We start from the raw sequence: 18662 nt of genomic DNA on the forward strand, positions 1-18662 counted from the left end.
TTCTCAATGGTAGTTTCTTTTTCTAGTTTCTCACAATTTCTCTTTAGTTGATTGGAAATGATAAAGACTCTAGAAAAATAATCAGATATAAACTCATCTTCTTTTATAAGAAGAGCATCAAATTAACTTCTTAATATCAGAAGGCATACCTTTTTCACCTTTTCTTCTCCTTGATATGAGACTTGGAGTTTTTCCCATGCTTGCTTGGCCGAAGTAGCACTTGAAATTTTCTCAAAACCATCCTCATCTAAAGCTTGATAAATGAGGAAGAGAGTCTTCTTGTCTCTCTTTCTTAAATCTCTCATACTATATTTTTCAATTGGAGATAATATCAAGTAATCACGTGGCTCGTTGTAGCCTTCCTCATAACCTCCCAAACATTATGAGCTCCAAGAAACATCTTCATCTTGATACTCCAATTATCATAATTACTCATCTTGTGCACCTGAACTTGGGGCTATTGTCGTATGGACTTTATTTTTGGAAGATATGTGTCCCCTCGGGGTGATACGATGATTAATGCATGGGGTGTTGCCACATTAGGTCATGGGATCGAAACTTGATGCGTGCGAGCATGCCTTCCCCAATACCTTGGTCACTACACTGATGACCAATAGTCATCCGTGATTTACCTCATCCATGTTGGCATAGGGACGGGTTGACGGAGGCGAGCGAATCACCTTTTGTTACATCTGATATCATTTTATTGGAAGAAAAAAATTATGGTAGAAGAAATGCACTATACGTGGAAGAGGACAATAAGAAAAAATGTAAACTCAATTTGCTTTCATTCATTAAAAAGTTAACATATTTATAGGTTTGTTGGATAACCACAGATGTAGATGTATTTAGGGGGTCCAAGGGAATTAGAGAGAAGGGAGAGAGTATTTTGGTCAACCTATACTATTAGGACTTTAGGAGGAGAGAGGCTTCGTTTGAGGGGGGCTGCTTCTTCGTGGTGTCGCTGCCACTACCTCCAGACGCACCCCGCTGCCTCACGCATGCCACGTGGCCCCCGTTGCCAGCACCACCTCCCTTCTCCCTCTCCTGGACGAGTTTCTCACATAAGCTACCATCGTACACCGTCGAACGCCATCCTCACCTCGCGACCACTGGCATTCACGAGAGCTAATACCGTCGAACCTTCATAGCTGTTGTCGGCACCCTTATTGATAGATCCGAGTCGGCTTACATGCATGCTACCAGAGCCCCCTTTTCTTCTCCCTCACGTATGTCTCCACTGCCCCTTTCTTCCTACTCGCCACCACTGGCGGCTGCCTCCTTCTCCCTCTCCACACCGATGCCACCAATCTTCTGAGTCACTGCAGTCGTGCACCTTGCTATTGTGTTCTAGTGTTCGAGCCAATATGGGTTCCGACCTTCAAGTCGATATGGTGTTCCGGTTTTCAAGCCGATATTGTGTTTCAGCCTTCGAGCCGAGGCTATGTTCCGGCCTTCACGTTGTCCAACCTATGTGCCATTGTCATATCCCAGCTTGTGTGTCGTTGTTATATTTCAGCATTCGTGCCGACTTCCGGATTCATGTCGCGTTCGGCTCCATGCCGTCAGATCCATCTCCTCATCCTGCTTACATTCATCTATTCTTCCGTATCACGACGGCTCGATCAGCGTCACGACCAGCTCACCGGTCTACTAGAGGGCACCCCCGGGTTAGGGTATGTTTTTCATGCCTATTTTCCATGCACTTAATGATTCTACTATTTATTCAACTCCTCATATATTTTTAAGATCTGTCTCGAGCATCGGGATATCAAGGACCGGGACAACCCAATTACTGTCTGCAGGTAACGTTGATCGGAGACTTTCTGATGATTTTGTCAACCAAGATGACAGCTCATCATACTCTTCCCCCTCCGGGTCATGATAACTCGGTCAATATTCTAGTCACATTATACCGACAGTTCCACCTTCTCAGCTCCTGGACAGGTCTCCATATTTATCTCCTATACATTAATCTAGATCATTTTTCTTTTACCATGAACTCTCATTCTTTTCAATAATTATCACCTTATCTATCCATTATTTATCACCATATAATATTCTATCTCTATCCACTAACTCATATTCTATTTCTATCCACTGACTATATGATATTCTATCTTTATCCACAATTAAATTTAATTTCCAACGTAAACACCCCCAATATAATTATTTGTCCATGTTTACCAGATTGATTAACAGTTTAAATTGCACATGCATGATTCAACAGAAATCTCAAGTTTAGATTATTATTGGTACATAAAGCTGACTTTGATATATATGGGCTATTATATTTTCTCTTTCACTGATTTTGATCTCACCAAGTGACCGGCCTAGCATTCGCAGCCCAGAAGAATAATCCAGATGAACTGATAAACCTTTTAATTAACTTATTTTTCAAAACAAATAAAAGCTAAGAGGTTCTTGTTTCCAGCTGAGATCATATGAAGCATGGATCAAAGCATAGATGAGAAAAAGGAGGATTCTTATTTCCCTTCATAGCTTCAGGTGCAGACAAAACATGAAGGAGATAGGACGACCATGAAATGACCACACTAACAGTTAGCATGGCTGTGTAGTAGGTTTTTTCTGCAACTTCAATTTACCCCTTTCCACCTTACTAAACGCAGAAACCCAATCAGCGTGGAGTTGGGAACTGCATGCCATGCCATCGCCCAGCAGCAGTCGCATCTTCCATGCATGTTCGCAGCAATACTATGCATATGCATTAATATTCTTCTGTTTGATCGTAGATAAACACGACAAATCTTATTAGTACATGAGGTGGTGTTGTCATTATAAAATCTGAAATATCAAAGGATGAAAAAGACAAAAGATATTCTATACAAGAAGAGATTAAACTAGGTAATTTAAAAAAAAATCTGAAATGAGCAAAAACTTAAAAGGGCAAAAGGTAAAAGTACTCTTCTTCTTTTCCACCCGGCATCAAACTAGGCCTATAAAGGACAAGGACAAGGTGCTGGAATTAATAGATGTACAGTAAGTTTGAATGCCTACGCCCCAGCTACATTATATGCAGCCATAGCTCAATCTTCTTTCAATCAAGCATTATGTTCTTGGTCACTGGGCCACATTAACATGAGACTCATCGAACCAAATAAATATATCACTAACCTGATGGGGCCAGGCGCACCTGAGAACCCCGGCCATAGGAGCAGGTGCGCCGGCCCCACGCGGGACCCTCGCTCATTTAGTGCAACTAGCCGAGTCGTCGGCTCCCTCGTCCGTGAATTCGTCGTTTTCTTTCCTCTGCATGCCTCTTCGTCCACTGACACCCTCTCCACGTGCAAACCCAACACGAGTCGAACTACCCGTCTTTCCCTTCCCAATTCCTTCCTTCGCAGAAACAATTCCTTTTTTGAAAAAATAAAAGATAATTTAATTTAAATAAGTTTGAGGCGATCGATGGCTGGGCAGAAGGGACAGAGGGAGGAAGAAGAAGAACGACCTACGCGGCGGCCACTGTTTGGAAGAGAGAGCTGAAGAAAATAAGAAGAGCAGCTCTATGCTATGCTCGTTGCGTGTTGCTGCAAGCCATTGGCTCTCTGACTTCCATTGGCAGGTGAAGGACGATACAGCCATGCACGTCCCCGAAACCCACCCACTCATTTATTGTCTGTCCATGGGGACGGGGTCAAGCTTCTCTTCTTCCATGCCGGCCTCGTCTATTTTTATATGATTTCTCCTCTGTTCTGGTTCCTTCAGCCACGCTGCTGCCTACTTCTTAATTGTTTGGTTCACTGACTTCTTCACCTCTTGAGGACATGACGTTTTGCTGGCGAATCGACTGGCCTCTGCCAAAAGATCATCTTTTTTAAACTGAAACTGAAGTAGAATGTGATTCATTAAGCAAGTGTCGATCGATAAATAAATTTTAAAAAAGGAGTTTTAGGATCCTGTACTATAAACATGGTCTGCCATCGATGCCGTGATCGCCTCCTCGCTTCCAATTAGACTGCAATGGTAGCCGGTAGGTAAGTTTTCTTTTTCTTCCTCGGTAAAAAAATTGTAAGCAATGGTTGGAAGACAATTATTTGCGTCGACACCGCTCGTCGTGTCCTATCAAACGACTTGAGGAAAGAGCTCCAAAGAGGACAGACAGCATTAGTGGATCGATTGGAGTTTTACACACAAAAGAAAGCATAAACTAGGGGCATTCCATGACCTATTCAACTCATTCAAGTTCAAAGAACACCAACAACTGTGTTTATGTGTATAAGCACGGACTTCTATTCAAATTGAGAAGAGAAATGGCATTGGATTCAAAGAGGACAGAATGATTTGAATCTTCCTTTTTGAGGTCTATTCTTCGTAGACACGTAGCCCTCTGCCATCTAATTCGGTCCCACAATGAGATTGTTTGAGAAAGGGGGAAAAAAACATATTTTTAATTCAACAAAAAAACCTTAATTTCCATGATCCACGCCCACGCTGCATCTTTCTCAGGCAGTAAGCGTGTCCTATTACACACAACACAACCCTTCGCCTTCTCACTGCAGGACTTCTCCCCCTCCACCATCTCTGCTCCTCGGTCTGCTTCGCCGCCGCCGCCTCTCCGCTGTCTGTAAGAGAGGCAATGGACACACTACAGCACCGGCACCGCCGCCTCTCCACCGTCTTAGCCTTCCTCGTCCTGGCTGCCGCCCTCGGTGAGAGTAATGAGATCCCATTTTTGCTCTGTCTCTGGCTTTTTTGAGTTACCTTACCTATACTTTTTTGGGCTCTCTTGCTGCCTACTTTAACGAGTTATTCAGCTTAAAAATCCAAACTTGCGTTCTAGTTCGTACTAAAAATCTCTCCTTTTCTTGCTTTTGAGTGCCTTCTGCCACTTGTTTTTCTGATCTTTCCTACTTGTGGTCCATGGTTTCTACTAAAGAATCCAGTTCTCTGCCCGAAGGGAGAAATGATTACTACGACCATTACCATGTCGCTCAAAAGGGGAAAAAGAAGGACTTTTTCTCGCCGTCGACTGTTCTTGCTCATGCACTCGCTGTTGATGTTCCCGGTCTTGATGTGCAGGTGTCGCTTTAGCTGGAATCCTTGAGGAAGCGGGAGAGCCGGTGCGGGTTTGGAACAGGGAGCTAATCTCGGAGGCTCGTCGGAGATTACTCATCGGGCCCGGCTCATGGCCGCCGAACTGCAGGGCTCGCTGCGGCCGCTGCCGCCCCTGCGTGACGGTGCACGTCGCCATCCAGCCCGGCCGGACCATGCCGCTCGAGTACTACCCTGAGGCATGGCGATGCGAATGCGGCAACAAGCTCTTCACGCCATAAGAAGACATCAACAGTTGTTCAGAGTTCGTCAAAAAAAAAAAAAAAAAGAGACCATTTTTAGTGTAGCAAGGAGAAGAAGAAGCCGCTATGAAAACAGCTTCTTTGTAAACATTATTTGTACAAAAGATTTCTATGTAATGGTAAATTAGCTACTCTAATTTGTCGAGTCATCTCGTCTCCAGAACCAAAGGATTAAAATTCTTCTGCTCACGATTGATTTCAACCTGACGTCGGACATAATAACATTATTCTATGGCTGAAATTAAAAAGGGATTCTAGAGAAAAGCAATCGACAAACGATAGGAAATCAGTGTCTAAATTTTTCCCGAAAATGAAATTTCATCCAATAATAATAATAAAAGATAATCTTAAAGCAACTAAATAGAAACTTAAATAAATAGATAAATTTTAAACTGTTGATGAGATGATGATAAATTTATTATAATGAGATAAAGATCAAAATTTGATAGATATATATCTTCGGAAAATAAAAAATTTCACCTCCTCATCATTTGACAGTCAGTTATAAATAGACTCCATAATTTACCTTCTTCACGTAGCTTGAGAATAAACTATGAGGAGTGGTTAAAAAAGAAAAAGGCTGCTTGCGGAGTAGAGGGCAGGGGAAGGAGGATGGGAAAATGGGATATGATACTAATTGTTATAAACAACTCTACACTTCATCCTCTTCTATTCTGTTTAATCCATTGATTTATTGAAATATTATTGGAGTTTTACAGTATGTAATTATCACACGACCTTATATTACATTTGCATTAAATTGTCTTTGTCAATTTATACATGTTCCAACCAAGTAAAATTGAGATAATATAAAAAGAATATTTCACTATCTCATAGGTATTATTTTACAGTCTTTTTTTTATATCGTCAATCACCTTGAGATTTACATACTTATAGCTTGCGATGCAAATTCAGTAGACTCTCTTGAAGGCAAATAATCTAGAAGTGGATATACAATATTTCTATAACGAAATCATATCTCATGAAATTCAAAAAAGTAACATACGATATCTCATTCAAGCACTAAGGTTGAATATAAAACTATAGTCAATTAAACAATTGAAATTATTTGACTTAAATTACTTCTTTCTAAACTTCATCTTACATCAAATAATACACTAAAAATTTGATGCAATATTATTAGAGCAACATATCTTATAGCTAATCCAATCTTTCATACTCATAAATATCTCCTATTATAGGGGAGGGTAAAAGAGAATCATTATATTTTAATATAATCAGATTAAATCAAATTAATATTAGGATTTAATAATTATTCGAATAATTCTATTATTTTTTTTTATGAATCAATCAATTGGCCAAATACTTCATATACATTATATTATATATTGTACTGTCCTGACAGACAAATATACAAAAAGTTAATCGCTTATCCCTTTATTCTTTTCTCCGAACACTGCTCTGTATTTCCCTTTATATGGGCATCATTTTTCCCTATTGCCCTTTATCCCACAAGCAACATTTTTTTTAGTGTAATCATTTTTTTACTATAGTTAAATAGATAAACTTTCAACTCATAAAAAAAATTATCAAAAACATCTTAAATATTTTTAAAAAATAAAATTTACTAAAAATAATAAAAAAAAATATTCAAAACTCCGAAAATATTGGTGCAGGTTGCACTGGTAATCAAGTTTTGATATATGACAAATAGGTTAAAGTTAGATGTGTTGTTTGTTTAAACTATTTACTAAGTGTGCAGGACATGATGAGTATAAAAGATCAGAACACCAGGCGGAAGTTCAACTAGATTGATATCTAGCACAAAGTTTAGATTAGTTGAGATTTGGCAGGAAGTTCAACTAGGTTGATAGTCGGCACGAAGTTCAAATCGGTTGAGATCTGACAGGAGGAAGTCTAGATTGGTTGAAATCTGACAGAAAGTCCTGGTAGATCAAGGGACCTGAAGTCTACAGTTGGTGAGTGGAGGTAAGTAGCTGGAGGAGAGATTCAGTGAGGGCACGTTCTTGGTTAAGGGAACTGTAAGCGTCGGTCCAACTTAGGTCAATTTAGAAAATCTAAGCTGAGACTTTGACTAGATCTTGGTCTTGGGGAGACATAATCTAATTACTACTATTATCCTCTTCTGTTCTACCTAACCATGCAAATATGACTCAATCAATTTTATGTACCAAAAAATAAAATTCATTATCTAAAACTAAATTCAACTAAACCTATTAATTTAAACCTAAACCTAAAGTGTAAAATAAAATAAAACAAATCAAACTCAAATCGAAAAACTAAATTTAAATAAATGAACTATAAAATTAATTTAAATTCAAGTTACAATCAAGTTTATTATAACTATAAAATAAATCGACACAAACCTAAAACCAAAACCTAAATTCAACAATTCAAGGGGAAGCTCTAAATTAGTTAGCACATCCAAAAATAATACTTTACCCTACTGGGTAAATAAGACTAGCTTAAATAGGAATAAAATTTTAATATAATAAACAACATGTTAGATATAAGTGATGTGAATGGAGAATAAGTGGAAGTGGAAAGAGGTTCCATTGTGAATGAGACTTTAGTCCCACATTGAGAGTTTCATGGCATGTTGGTTAGTTTATATTGATTCACAAGCATTGATGATGTGAGCAAATGCATGGCGAGAGGTTCTATCTCATACGTGGGTGCGTAGGGCGGGTGCAAATCCAGGGCCTAGATTGCACTGAACTATGTTGACTCGTGTGCGGACACGACCTATGCGCCTAATAGAGCACCGATTGGGGTAAAATTTGTCCAAGTGGAACAACCAACATTTTACCATATAAATCTTTTTGTTGCTTGTGTAACGGATGTATTAAAGTAAGATTAATGCAGAATCAAAACGGCCGAGTGAAATGTTGGCGTTTCCTAGCTCGGCGAGTAATGATCATTAATCGATCATTAACGTTGTCGTTGATCTGAGTTCCTATATAAAGAGCATATGATCATGGTAAAAGGACACACACAAAAAAGCAGCACAAGCTCTCCACCTACATTCCCTTTTCTCTGTCGTGCAACTCTTGCTAGGCGGAGTGCCCGTGATAGCAGTCGAGTACCACTCAGCTCGCCGTGACCACCAGTGCTTGGTGGGAATCACAGTTAGCCGTTGTATCCTAGGAAACAGATGACCCGAGGAAGCCTCGAAACACAGCCAGAGGTGAAGTGAATCTGTTTCAAGGAAACTGCGACTCTCGCAGGCCTTGGTTCATCGCCCGCCCTGCTGGATCCTTTGCTCGACGAAATTTCGCTCAGCCTCTTCATTTGCTCTGTCGATAACCTGTCTACTTCGCTCGATCAGCCTCTCACTCGGCCTGTCTGCTTCGCTCAATCGGCCTCGTACCTGTCTATTCGCCCGACCAACCTCTCACTCGGCCTATCTGCTTCACTAGACCGGCCTCTCGATCGACCTGTCTGTTCTCCCGATCGGCCTCTCACTCGGCATGTCTGCTTCACTTGACCGACCTCTCGCTCGACCTATCTGCTCACCCGACCGACCTCTCGCTCGGTCTGTCTGCTCGTCGAACCAGCCTCTCGCTCGGCCTGTCTGCTCTGTTCGGTCGAACTTGCTCGGCCTTACTTCCCGGTCGGCCAGTCTACTGCTTGCCCGTCCAACCCTTCAGTCCGCTCGGACTTTGCTACTAGGACTCGTAGTTCAGTCTGCACTCAACAATTAGCAGAAATCAGACCCTGCTGGTAGCCTGAGATTATAAGTTCATGCTATTTCAACATATAAGTGAATTTAATTCGATGTAATTTAAATTCAGCTAATACCCCATAAATCTTCGGAAGCAGATTGCTTCTCCAACAAACTTGAAACAGAATCGCTTCTGTTGAGATGGCCACAGAATAGAATGTTGAAGTGCAACAAACTCAACACATGAAGGCTCCCTCCGCCCCGATTGGAACTGTGTCAATCAATTACGGGAAAAGCCAGAAAAGTTACTGAACTTCAAGAGGTGGCAGCAGAAGATGCTCTTCTACTTGACTACGCTCAATCTAGCCCGATTCTTGACCGATGACCCTCCCAAGCGAGCTGAGGATGCTGATGCGCAGACCATTAGTGTAGTGTAGGCATGGTCTTATTCTGAGTTCTTTTGTCGAAACTACATCCTCAACTGTCTTCCCAACTCGCTGTACCTTGTGTATAGGATGAAGAGAATGACTAAGGAACTATGAGAGTCCCTAGACAAGAAATACAAGACGGAGGATGCAGGGGCTAAGAATTTTATCATGGGCCAATTCCTGGACTACAAAATGGTTGACTCTAAGACGGTGATGAGCCAAGTCCAAGAGCTTTAGGTGATCTTGCATGAGATCCACTCAGAAAGGATGGTTCTGAGTGATACCTTCCAGTTGGCTGCTATCATTGAGAAGCTATCTCTTGGCTGGAAGGACTTAAAGAACTACCTGAAGTATAAGCGGAAGGAGATGAATGTAGAGGAACTTATTGTTAGACTTCGCATTGAAGAAAACAATAATAGTTCAGAGAGGAAATTGTTCTCTCAGGCTACTGTGAAAGCCAACGTGGTTGAGCACGATCAAAACTCGAAATGGAAGAACTCAAAGTCAGCCAGATGGGACCCAGAAGAGGCATCAGCAAAAAGAAATTTTCTAGGAAGTGTTTCAACTATGACCGAGTCGGCAATAAATCTTCGGAGTACAGAAAGTTGAAGAAGAAGCAGGCGACAAACCTAAACGAGGGACCAGATATAACTGTTGGAGTGTATACTGAAAGCCTAAGCTTTGTAAACATTCATTATGAATAAAGAATCACATTTGGTCAAATTATCTACATTTGTTGTAGTTGTTCAATTAATTTATATTGTAGATAACATAGTATGTGGTGTCACATACAGAAGATGATGTTATCAATACCTTATAAATTATAAACAGTAACTCATGACCAAAATGGAAAGGAACAAACCATTGGAAGGTCATAGTGTAATTAGGAATTAGTTTATCTTGATTATATAATTACACTAGTACACTTAGAGTGTATTGAGTAGGACCATTTGAGGTCGTTTCTTTTATACTGACTTTATAAAGGAACAAATACCTCAGTTATTATGGAAGTGTGTGCTCTTAATCCTAATATAATAACAAGCACATATATTTGATATTTATTTCTTTAATTTATCAGTGGGTGAGATTTAGTTCGATGAATCAATAAGCTCGATAAGTTGGGAAATGATATCACTTATAGTGTATGTTGTTGATTATAGAAGGAAACTGTGTCCTAGCAATCTAGGTTGATAATGTCCCCAAGATGAGCTCATAAAGATTATCATGTTAAACCCTGCAGGTGGACTTAGTCCGACATGACGATAAGGTTGAGTGGTACTATTCTTGGATTAAGATATTAATTAAATGAGTTGTCAGTAACTCACTTAATTAGTGGACATTCGACATCTTAAACACAGGGAGACTAACACACTCATAATAAGAAGGAGCCCAAAAATATAATTTGGGATTGGTGTGGTAGTTCAATAATAGTTCTCTAGTGGAATGAATTATTATTATCAAGTTGTGTGTTCGGGGCGAACACGGGATACTTAATTTTATCGGGAGACCAAAACCAATTCCTCCTCTCGGTCCCTATCGTAGCCTCTTATTTATAGAGTACTATACCCACCTATACCCACCTTCTATACCCACCTAAAGGGGGCTGGCCAAGCTAGCTTGGAATCAAGCTAGGGCCGGCCTAAGCATGGTTTAGGGTGGCCGGCCCTAGCTTGAACCCAAGCTAGAGGGGGCCGGCCACATTAAATTAAAAAGAATTTTAATTTTAATTTTTTATTATGTGGAAGATATAATTTATTACAGAGAATTAAAATTAAAATATCTCTCTTTAAAAGATCTACAAAAGATTAAAAGAAAGAGATTAGATCTCTTTCCTTATTTGTAGATTGGAAAGATATTTTATTTTTTCTCTTTGAAAAATTATTCACATGTTGAAAATTAAAATTATAGAAATTTCTTTTTATCAACCATGAAGGGATTTTAAAAGGAAATTTTATTTTTTTAAATTTCCAAAGGCAAATAAGGAAGTTTTAATTGTCGATTGAAACTTGTCTAATTTGCTTCTCTTTGATGTGGCCGGCCAAGGCATGTTGTTTTAAGAAATTTTGTTTAATTTTTCTTAATTAATTCATGTCAAGGAAAATTAAGGAAATTTTATTGTAATTAAATTTCCTAAGTTACCAAGGCCAAGGAATATAAAAGAAGGGGAGGGGTGCCTTCATGAGTACAACCTCTATTATTTTCTCTCCCTCTTTTGTTCCTTGGTGTGGCCGGCCATTATCATCCTCTCCCTCTCTTCCTCTTGTGGTGGCCGAACCTCTCTCTCCCTTTGGAGCTCTCGTAGTGGCCGGATACTACTTGGAGAAGAAGAAGAAGAAGAAGGAGAGAAAGCTAGCATCTCTTGGAGCTTGGTTGATGTTTTGATTTTCTTCCTTGGTGAAGCTTCCTTGTTGTGGCCGAACCTAGCTAGGAGGAGAAGAAGGTGGTTGGTGGTTTCTCATCTCGGAAGATTGTTGCCCACACAACGTCCGAGGTTAGAAGAGGAATATGGTAGAAGATCAAGAGGTTTTTCTATAAGGTATAACTAGTAATTTTTCCTTTCTGCATCATACTAGTTATTTATGGAAATAATACCAAATACAAGAGGCTTATGATTCTAGAATTTCGAATATGTTTTTCGATGTTGTGTTCTTTTGTTTTTTCTTTTCCTTGTGATTTGATTGTTCCTTTCGGTTAACCTAAAGTTATTTTAGGAAATTAAATATTAGCTTTCCATAAAAGGTTTTGTCTAGTCGGTGATTGTTGCTCCCATATCCAAGAAGGCCATGTGCCTCGCCACGTCAGTACTGGGAACCAATTATGGAAATTAATATTTAATGGAATTAATAACTTAAGGTGACTTGGGTCGAACGTGTTAAGTTCCGCAGGAGATCCAAGTCAAAACCTAAAAGAACAACTAGATTAAGTTTTGGATCAAATGTGTTAAGTTCCGCAGGCGATCCAAAATTTAATTTAAAAGAACACATGTTAGCTAGGAAAAGGTTCAGACCTTTGTACAAAATTTTTGTACAGTGGAACCTCTAGGTTTTCCGAGTAGCAACCAACAGTAACGACCCAAAATTCCTTATTACAAGTTCTAATAGTGGTTAAAAATATTTAAAAATGCTATAGAAATATTCTAGAGATTTTTAGAGTATTTTTATGTAATTTTTGGAGGTCGTTTGGTATTTTTACTAAACGAAAGAAGTTTCGACAAAAAAATGTTCAAGCCGAGACCTCCGGCCGAGCCAAGCCTTAAGCGAATCCGGCTGACCAAGAAACCCAAGCGGGCGTGCTGATCAAATAGGGAAAGAAATATAATTAAGCAGTAGTTAGGAAATAGAAAATAAAAGGAGAATAAAAGGTTCGGTTGAGGAATCGAACCCGTAACCTTTGACTCGGTCAAAACGCAGCTAGCCAAGTGTGCAAGCGGGCGGTTTTGTTTAGAATAGATATCAAAATTATTTAACAAGTTAATAGAAATACCGGAGTTATAAAGGAACTTAGGGCTTGATAATTTCCCCGAACCCGAAATCCTTCTCATCTTCCTCCTCACGCGTGCGACGGCGTTTTTTTCCTCTCGGGCGGAAACAAAGGGGATTTAGGGCATCACTCCGGCGGTCGATCGAGGGGGTTCTCCGAGAGCCATCTACACCTTCGTGATCCCCTCGTCAAGAAGAGCAAGTGGGCGCAAGAGGCGGCTGGAAAGCTCGAGCTAACCGGAAACCCTAGTGCCGCCTTTCTCCTTCGGTAGTGAGCCCAAGAACGCAAGGTAAGCGCTACTCACCTGCGGTAAGGGATAGTCATTTAGGTGGATTGTTATGCTCGACTAAGGTGTCCGATTGATGAAATAGGTTGTGGCTTGTCCTTCGAGAAGTTCCTACTTCGGCTTGTGATGTTTTCCTTTAGGGATTTCCATGAGTTGGTGATTGAATGTGATTTTGTTTGGATTCTTCTTGAAGGATCGAGTTTCTGGACTCAAACTCTTGTTGGGTAAATTGGGTGAGGATGTTCCTATTCTTCATGGGGGTTTTGGGTTCCGATTAGTCCTTGTTCATATGGAAACTGTTGCACTTGGTGGATTATGGATGTTTTGTATTCTCTGTGTCATTTTAAGTTCTGTTAGTAAGGCATGGATTTCTGGTTTACCAGTCCTGTTTCTTCTTCTTAATAGCTTGGGTTCGGAACCAAGATGATGATGTTTTTGGTAGGTTTGTGTTACCCATGAAGTTCGTGTTTTGATCTGGGATTTATGTGATGTTCTTACTTCTACTGGTGTCTCCTATAGGATTTTTGTATGGATTTCGAACATCTATGATTGAAATTGGGAGTTGTAGCTTCAATTCAAGGTTTCTGTTCTTCGTTTAGTAGGTAGTTTCTCCATATAGGTATGGATGAAGGTTTTTCCTTAGATAGGCTAGTAGGTAGCTTCAACTTGTTGTCCCCGTTTTAGCACAAGGGATCTTGTTTGGTTTCTACTCCTATGTGGATTCTTGTAAGCTTATAGTGCAGACTGTGTAAGATTATAATGCAATTTAGTTTGTGCAGATTTTTATTAAGAAGAGCAGTGCAGACTTTTACTAAGTAGAGCAGTGTAGAATTTTCTTTGTTAAGTTGTATGCGGATTTTTGGTTAAGTTCATAGTGCAGTTTTAATTAAGATTATAGTGCAGTTTAGTTAAGTCTTTATAGTGCAGAATTTGGCTTAAGTAGATATGCAGATTTATACAAGTTCAAATACAGATTTTTACTAGGCTTGTATGTAGATTTTGAATTGTATAGCATTGCAGTTTTGATGGTTTAGCATTGGAAGATCCAATTAGATCTCTAGTAGCTTAATTAGATTTGCATATTTTAATTAAGCTTATAGTGTATTTTTTTTATTTAATCTACAATTCTTATATATAGCATGCTTAGTCTTGCTTTAGTTTATGTGGGACTACGGTCCAATGGGTGGGCTCCCATAGTCGCTCCTAGGTTCAGATAACCTAGCTCTAAGTTTAGATAACATAGTAAGAGCAAGATAAGATAAATCAGCTTATAAATCAGTATTTTACTTTTATCAGTGGCATTGTGTTGGACTCTCAGTTGTCCTTGGGTTGGGCTCTCATAGTCGTCCCTAGGTTTAGATTGTTGGAGTGTATATTAAAAGCCTAGCTTTTGTATAAACATTTATAAGAATCACATTGGTCAAGTGTCTACATTTATATATACCAAATGTAGATGTTCAATTAATTTATATTGTAGATAACATAATGTGTGGTGTCACACATAGAAGATCGTGTTATTGGTTCTTTATAAATTAAAAACAGTAGCTCACGACCAAGATGGAAAGGAACAAACCATTGGAAGGTCGTAGTGTAATTAGGAATTAGTTTATCTTAACTATATAATTACACTAGTACACTTAGAGTGTATTGAGCAGGATCATTTAGAGGTCGTTTCTTTTATACTGACTTTATAAAGGAACAAAGATCTCAGTTATTATGGAAGTGTGTGCTCTTAATCCTAATATAATAACAAGCACATATATTTGATATTTATTTCTTTAATTTATCAATGAGTGAGATTTAGTTCGATAAATCAATAAGTCCGATAAGTTGGGAAATGATATCACTTATAGTGTGTGTTATTGATTATAGAAGGAAACTGTGTCCTAGTGATCTACGTTGATAATGTCCCCAAGAGGAGCTCATAAGGATTGTCATGTTAAACCCTGCAGGTGGACTTAGTCCGACATGACGATAAGGTTGAGTGGTACTACTCTTGGACTAAGATATTAATTAAATGAGTTGTCAGTAACTCACTTAATTAGTGGGCATTCGACATCTTAAACACAGGGAGACTAACACACTTATAATAAGAAGGAGCCCAAAAATATAATTTGGGATTGGTGCGGTAGTTCAATAATAGTTCTTTAGTGGAATGAATTATTATTGATGGAATTAAGTTGTATGTTTGGGGCGAATACGGGAATCTTAATTTCATCGGGAGACCAAAACCAATTCTTCCTCTCGGTCCCTATCGTAGCCTCTTGTATATAGAGAATTATATCCATCCAAGCTTATCTTCTAGTTCATGTTGTTGGTGTTGCTTCACATTGTTGAAATCAACGTGAACAGAACAGCAACTCACGAGAAGCTTATGAACGTTTTGCTTGCCAATTAAGTCAATGTGAGAAGCTTTGCCAATGCTGACGTGTCAACGTGATCACATGGAATTAAAAGGAGAAGAGTTTTAATTAAAATCTTTCTTTTTGTGAAGACATGTTTTAAAAGGATGATTTAAATTTTGGTAAAAAATTTCTTTTTTAGTAAATCATCCACATGTTTAAAATAGATATTTTAATTTATAAAAATTCCTTTTTATAATCCATATTTTAATTTATAAAAATTCCTTTTTATAATCCACCATGAAGGAAAAAATTATTGAAGAAATTTTTATAAATTTCCGGAAATAAATTAGAAAGTTTTAATTCTTGTGTTAATTAAAATTCTCCTTGTTTTGGGATTAAAGTGGCCGGCCATTACAATTGTGAAAAGGATTTTAATTTTAATTAATTAAATTTTCCTTTTCATGGCAAAAGAATTAAGGAAGTTTTTATTTAAATTTCCTTATTTGCCAAGACCAAGGATTATAAAAGAGGGAGTAGAGGTGCCTTCATGTAGAACAACTCTATGACCGGCCCTTAGAGGTTCTCCCTCTCCTCTTCTCTTCTTCTCTAGTGGCCGATTTTATCCTCTCTTGGAGCTCTTGATGGTGGCCGGTTCAAGCTAGGAGAAGAAGGAGAGAAAGGAGGTTTTGTTTCTTGCATCCCTTGGAGTTTGGTGGTGTTGGTCAGACCTCTACTTCTCATGGAGAATTCTTGGTGGCCGAATCTAGCTTGGAGAAGAAGGAGCTTGGTGGTTCTCGTCTCGGAAGATCGTTGTCCACACAACATCCGAGATAAGAAGAGAAATACGGTAGAAGATCAAGAGGTTATTTTTGCTTACAAAGAAAGGTATAACTAGTAATTATTTTTTGCATCATACTAGTTTTCTTTGTATAGTTATTTATGGAAATACCAAACACAAGAGGCATATGATTCTAGAGTTTTTGAAATAGTTTTTTCGAATTTGTGTTTTCTTCTTTTTCAAATTTGTGATTCGATTGTTCTTTTTGGTTAACCTAGAGTTATTTAAGGAAATAAATATTAACTTTCCTTAAAAGGCTTTACCTAGGCGGTGGTGGTTGCTCCCATATCCAAGAAGGTCATGTGCCTCACCATACAGTCCTGGAAGCCAATTTTGGAAATTAATATTTATGGAATTAATAACTTAGGTAGATTTGAATCAATAGTGTTAAGTTCCACTTGCGATTCAAATCTAAACCATTAAGAACAGATAAGTTAAATTTGGAATCAATGATGTTAAGTTCCGTCTGCGATTTCTAATTTAACTTCTAAAGAACACAATAGGTTATTTAAGGAAAGGTTCGACACTTGTACAAAAAAATTTTGTACAGTAGAACCGGTACGATTTTCTTAGGACTAACCAACATAGATAACCTAGTAAACCCTACTAGATTCGGGACTAGCTACCTCGGGTCTAGTTAGGGATGCACGCATAGCAAGTACAGTTGTCGAGCCCATCAGCAGTTTGATTATTATTATTATCTATTATGAAAATAGTTTTCAAAACTTCACAAATCAGTTACGCGAATACAGTTCAGATTCAGCATTAGCCTAGCATCAGTTTAACTCAGCTTATGTATCAGTTCAGTTAAACTTATTATTCTGAAGAATTAAAGTATAAGTTTTTAAACAAGTAAAATAAGCTTCACATAAGTTTAAAATCCAGCAAATTTAGTTTTCTTTTATGCTAGCATGTTTGTTTAGATTTGCTTTACATGTTTAGCATTCCAGTATGCTTTGTTTCCTTTGCTGTTAGATGAGTATGAGTAGTATTTCTTTCTGAGCATTCAATTTTAGACTTCTTCCAGTTACATGCATATTCAAGTTTTGTGAGTTAGATAGCGCTTACTAAGTAATTTTGCTTATAGTTTGCATTTCCTCTTACTGCAGATAAAAGAAAGGAAAAGATATAGCAAAGGAAGGCGACAAGGTGGCGTGGATAGTGTGTGATGCCAGGACTATGGGAGAGACTTGGGGCATTTTTTTAAGTTTCCGCATTTTAGTGATTAAGAAACATTTGAAATTGTATTTTAAGATCCATGTCATTTGAGATTATTTTTGTTTTAGATTGCATGCTAAGATGAACTCAGTTTAGTAGGTATGTATTTTTAGTGTTTGACACTTATTTAATTGCGTGGGTGTTTGATGTATGTTACAGCCGCCTGTGGCTGATGTATACTATATATGTACCTCAGTTTATGGTTACCGGTACAGGGAAGATGTTGCCGAAATTTTTCGGTAGAGACTCCTCGTGATTTCAATCATACCGATTAAGTAGAGTTAGTAGTTAAGTAACGGTCACCTTTAGAGAGTAATAGTAAGAAGGGTGGTTGTTACACCAGAAATGGACGACCTCTACACAATGATCTCAGAACTGAACCTAGTTGGTTCAAACCCATGGCAATGGTGGATCGATACTGGAGCCATCAGACATATGTGCTGCAATAAGGAGCTGCTCCGCAACTTTGAAGAAATCACTGGAGATAAACTGTTCATGGGGAACTCAGCAACCTCAGACATTATGGACCAAGGAAAAGTGGTGCTGAAGACCTTGGGCAAGGACCTAACTCTGAACAATGTGTTATATATTCTGGAGATTCGGAATAATCTAGTGTCTGAATCACTGTTAAGCAATCATGACTTTCACATTATTTTTGAGTCAGACATAGTTGTATTGTCTAAGAATGTAATGTTTGTCGAGAGAGGCTATGTATTTGATGAGCTATTCAAGCTCAATGTAATGGCCATTAGGCCTAAGATAAATAAAAATGAAAGCTCTTCTACTTATATGTTTGAGTCTTTGTGTTTATGGCATGGTAGACTATGATATGTTAACTACGATGTGTTGCATAGATTAATAAACATGCAAAGCATACTTACATTTCATCTTGACCCAAAACACAAGTGTGAGATTTGTGTTGAAGCGAAAATGATAAGGTCGTCCTTTCAACATATTGAAAGAAGTAACGAACCACTTGACCTAATCCAACTGACGTGTGTGACCTAAAAGGTACACCAACACGTTGTCGTAATAAATATTTCATCACTTTTGTAGATGATAACACAAAATATTGTTATGCGTATCTTCTTAAAAGTAAGGATGAA

General features: G+C 38.5%; 1 protein-coding gene and 1 long non-coding RNA gene across 2 annotated transcripts; one reads left to right on the plus strand and one right to left on the minus strand.

Annotated features, from left to right (window-relative positions):
- Window positions 1-2880: 2880 nt before the first annotated feature.
- On the minus strand, window positions 2881-4223 carry LOC122026302. Its single transcript, XR_006124099.1, has 3 exons — window positions 3924-4223; window positions 3470-3846; window positions 2881-3374 (listed from the first exon to the last, which is right to left on the minus strand). It is a non-coding gene; the product is annotated as an uncharacterized LOC122026302 (long non-coding RNA).
- A 231-nt stretch (window positions 4224-4454) lies between these two features.
- Window positions 4455-5452, plus strand: LOC122026301 (polygalacturonase-like). The gene is made up of 2 exons (XM_042584971.1): window positions 4455-4670; window positions 5041-5452. The coding sequence occupies exons 1-2, from the start codon at window positions 4598-4600 to the stop codon at window positions 5292-5294; spliced, it is 327 nt and encodes a 108-aa protein (XP_042440905.1). The 5' UTR covers window positions 4455-4597; the 3' UTR covers window positions 5295-5452.
- Window positions 5453-18662: the final 13210 nt, after the last annotated feature.

This window comes from Zingiber officinale, chromosome 10A, assembly GCF_018446385.1.
Source record: "Zingiber officinale cultivar Zhangliang chromosome 10A, Zo_v1.1, whole genome shotgun sequence".
Lineage (NCBI taxonomy): Eukaryota > Viridiplantae > Streptophyta > Magnoliopsida > Zingiberales > Zingiberaceae > Zingiber > Zingiber officinale.

What these genes read in the sequence shown, in the direction of transcription:
- LOC122026301 (XM_042584971.1), top strand. Translation starts at nt 4,598, where the DNA reads ATGGACACACTACAGCACCGGCACCGCCGCCTCTCCACCGTCTTAGCC. An exon ending in CGTCCTGGCTGCCGCCCTCG is followed by an intron (nt 4,671 to 5,040) that starts GTGAGAGTAATG and finishes CTTGATGTGCAG; the next exon opens with GTGTCGCTTTAGCTGGAATC.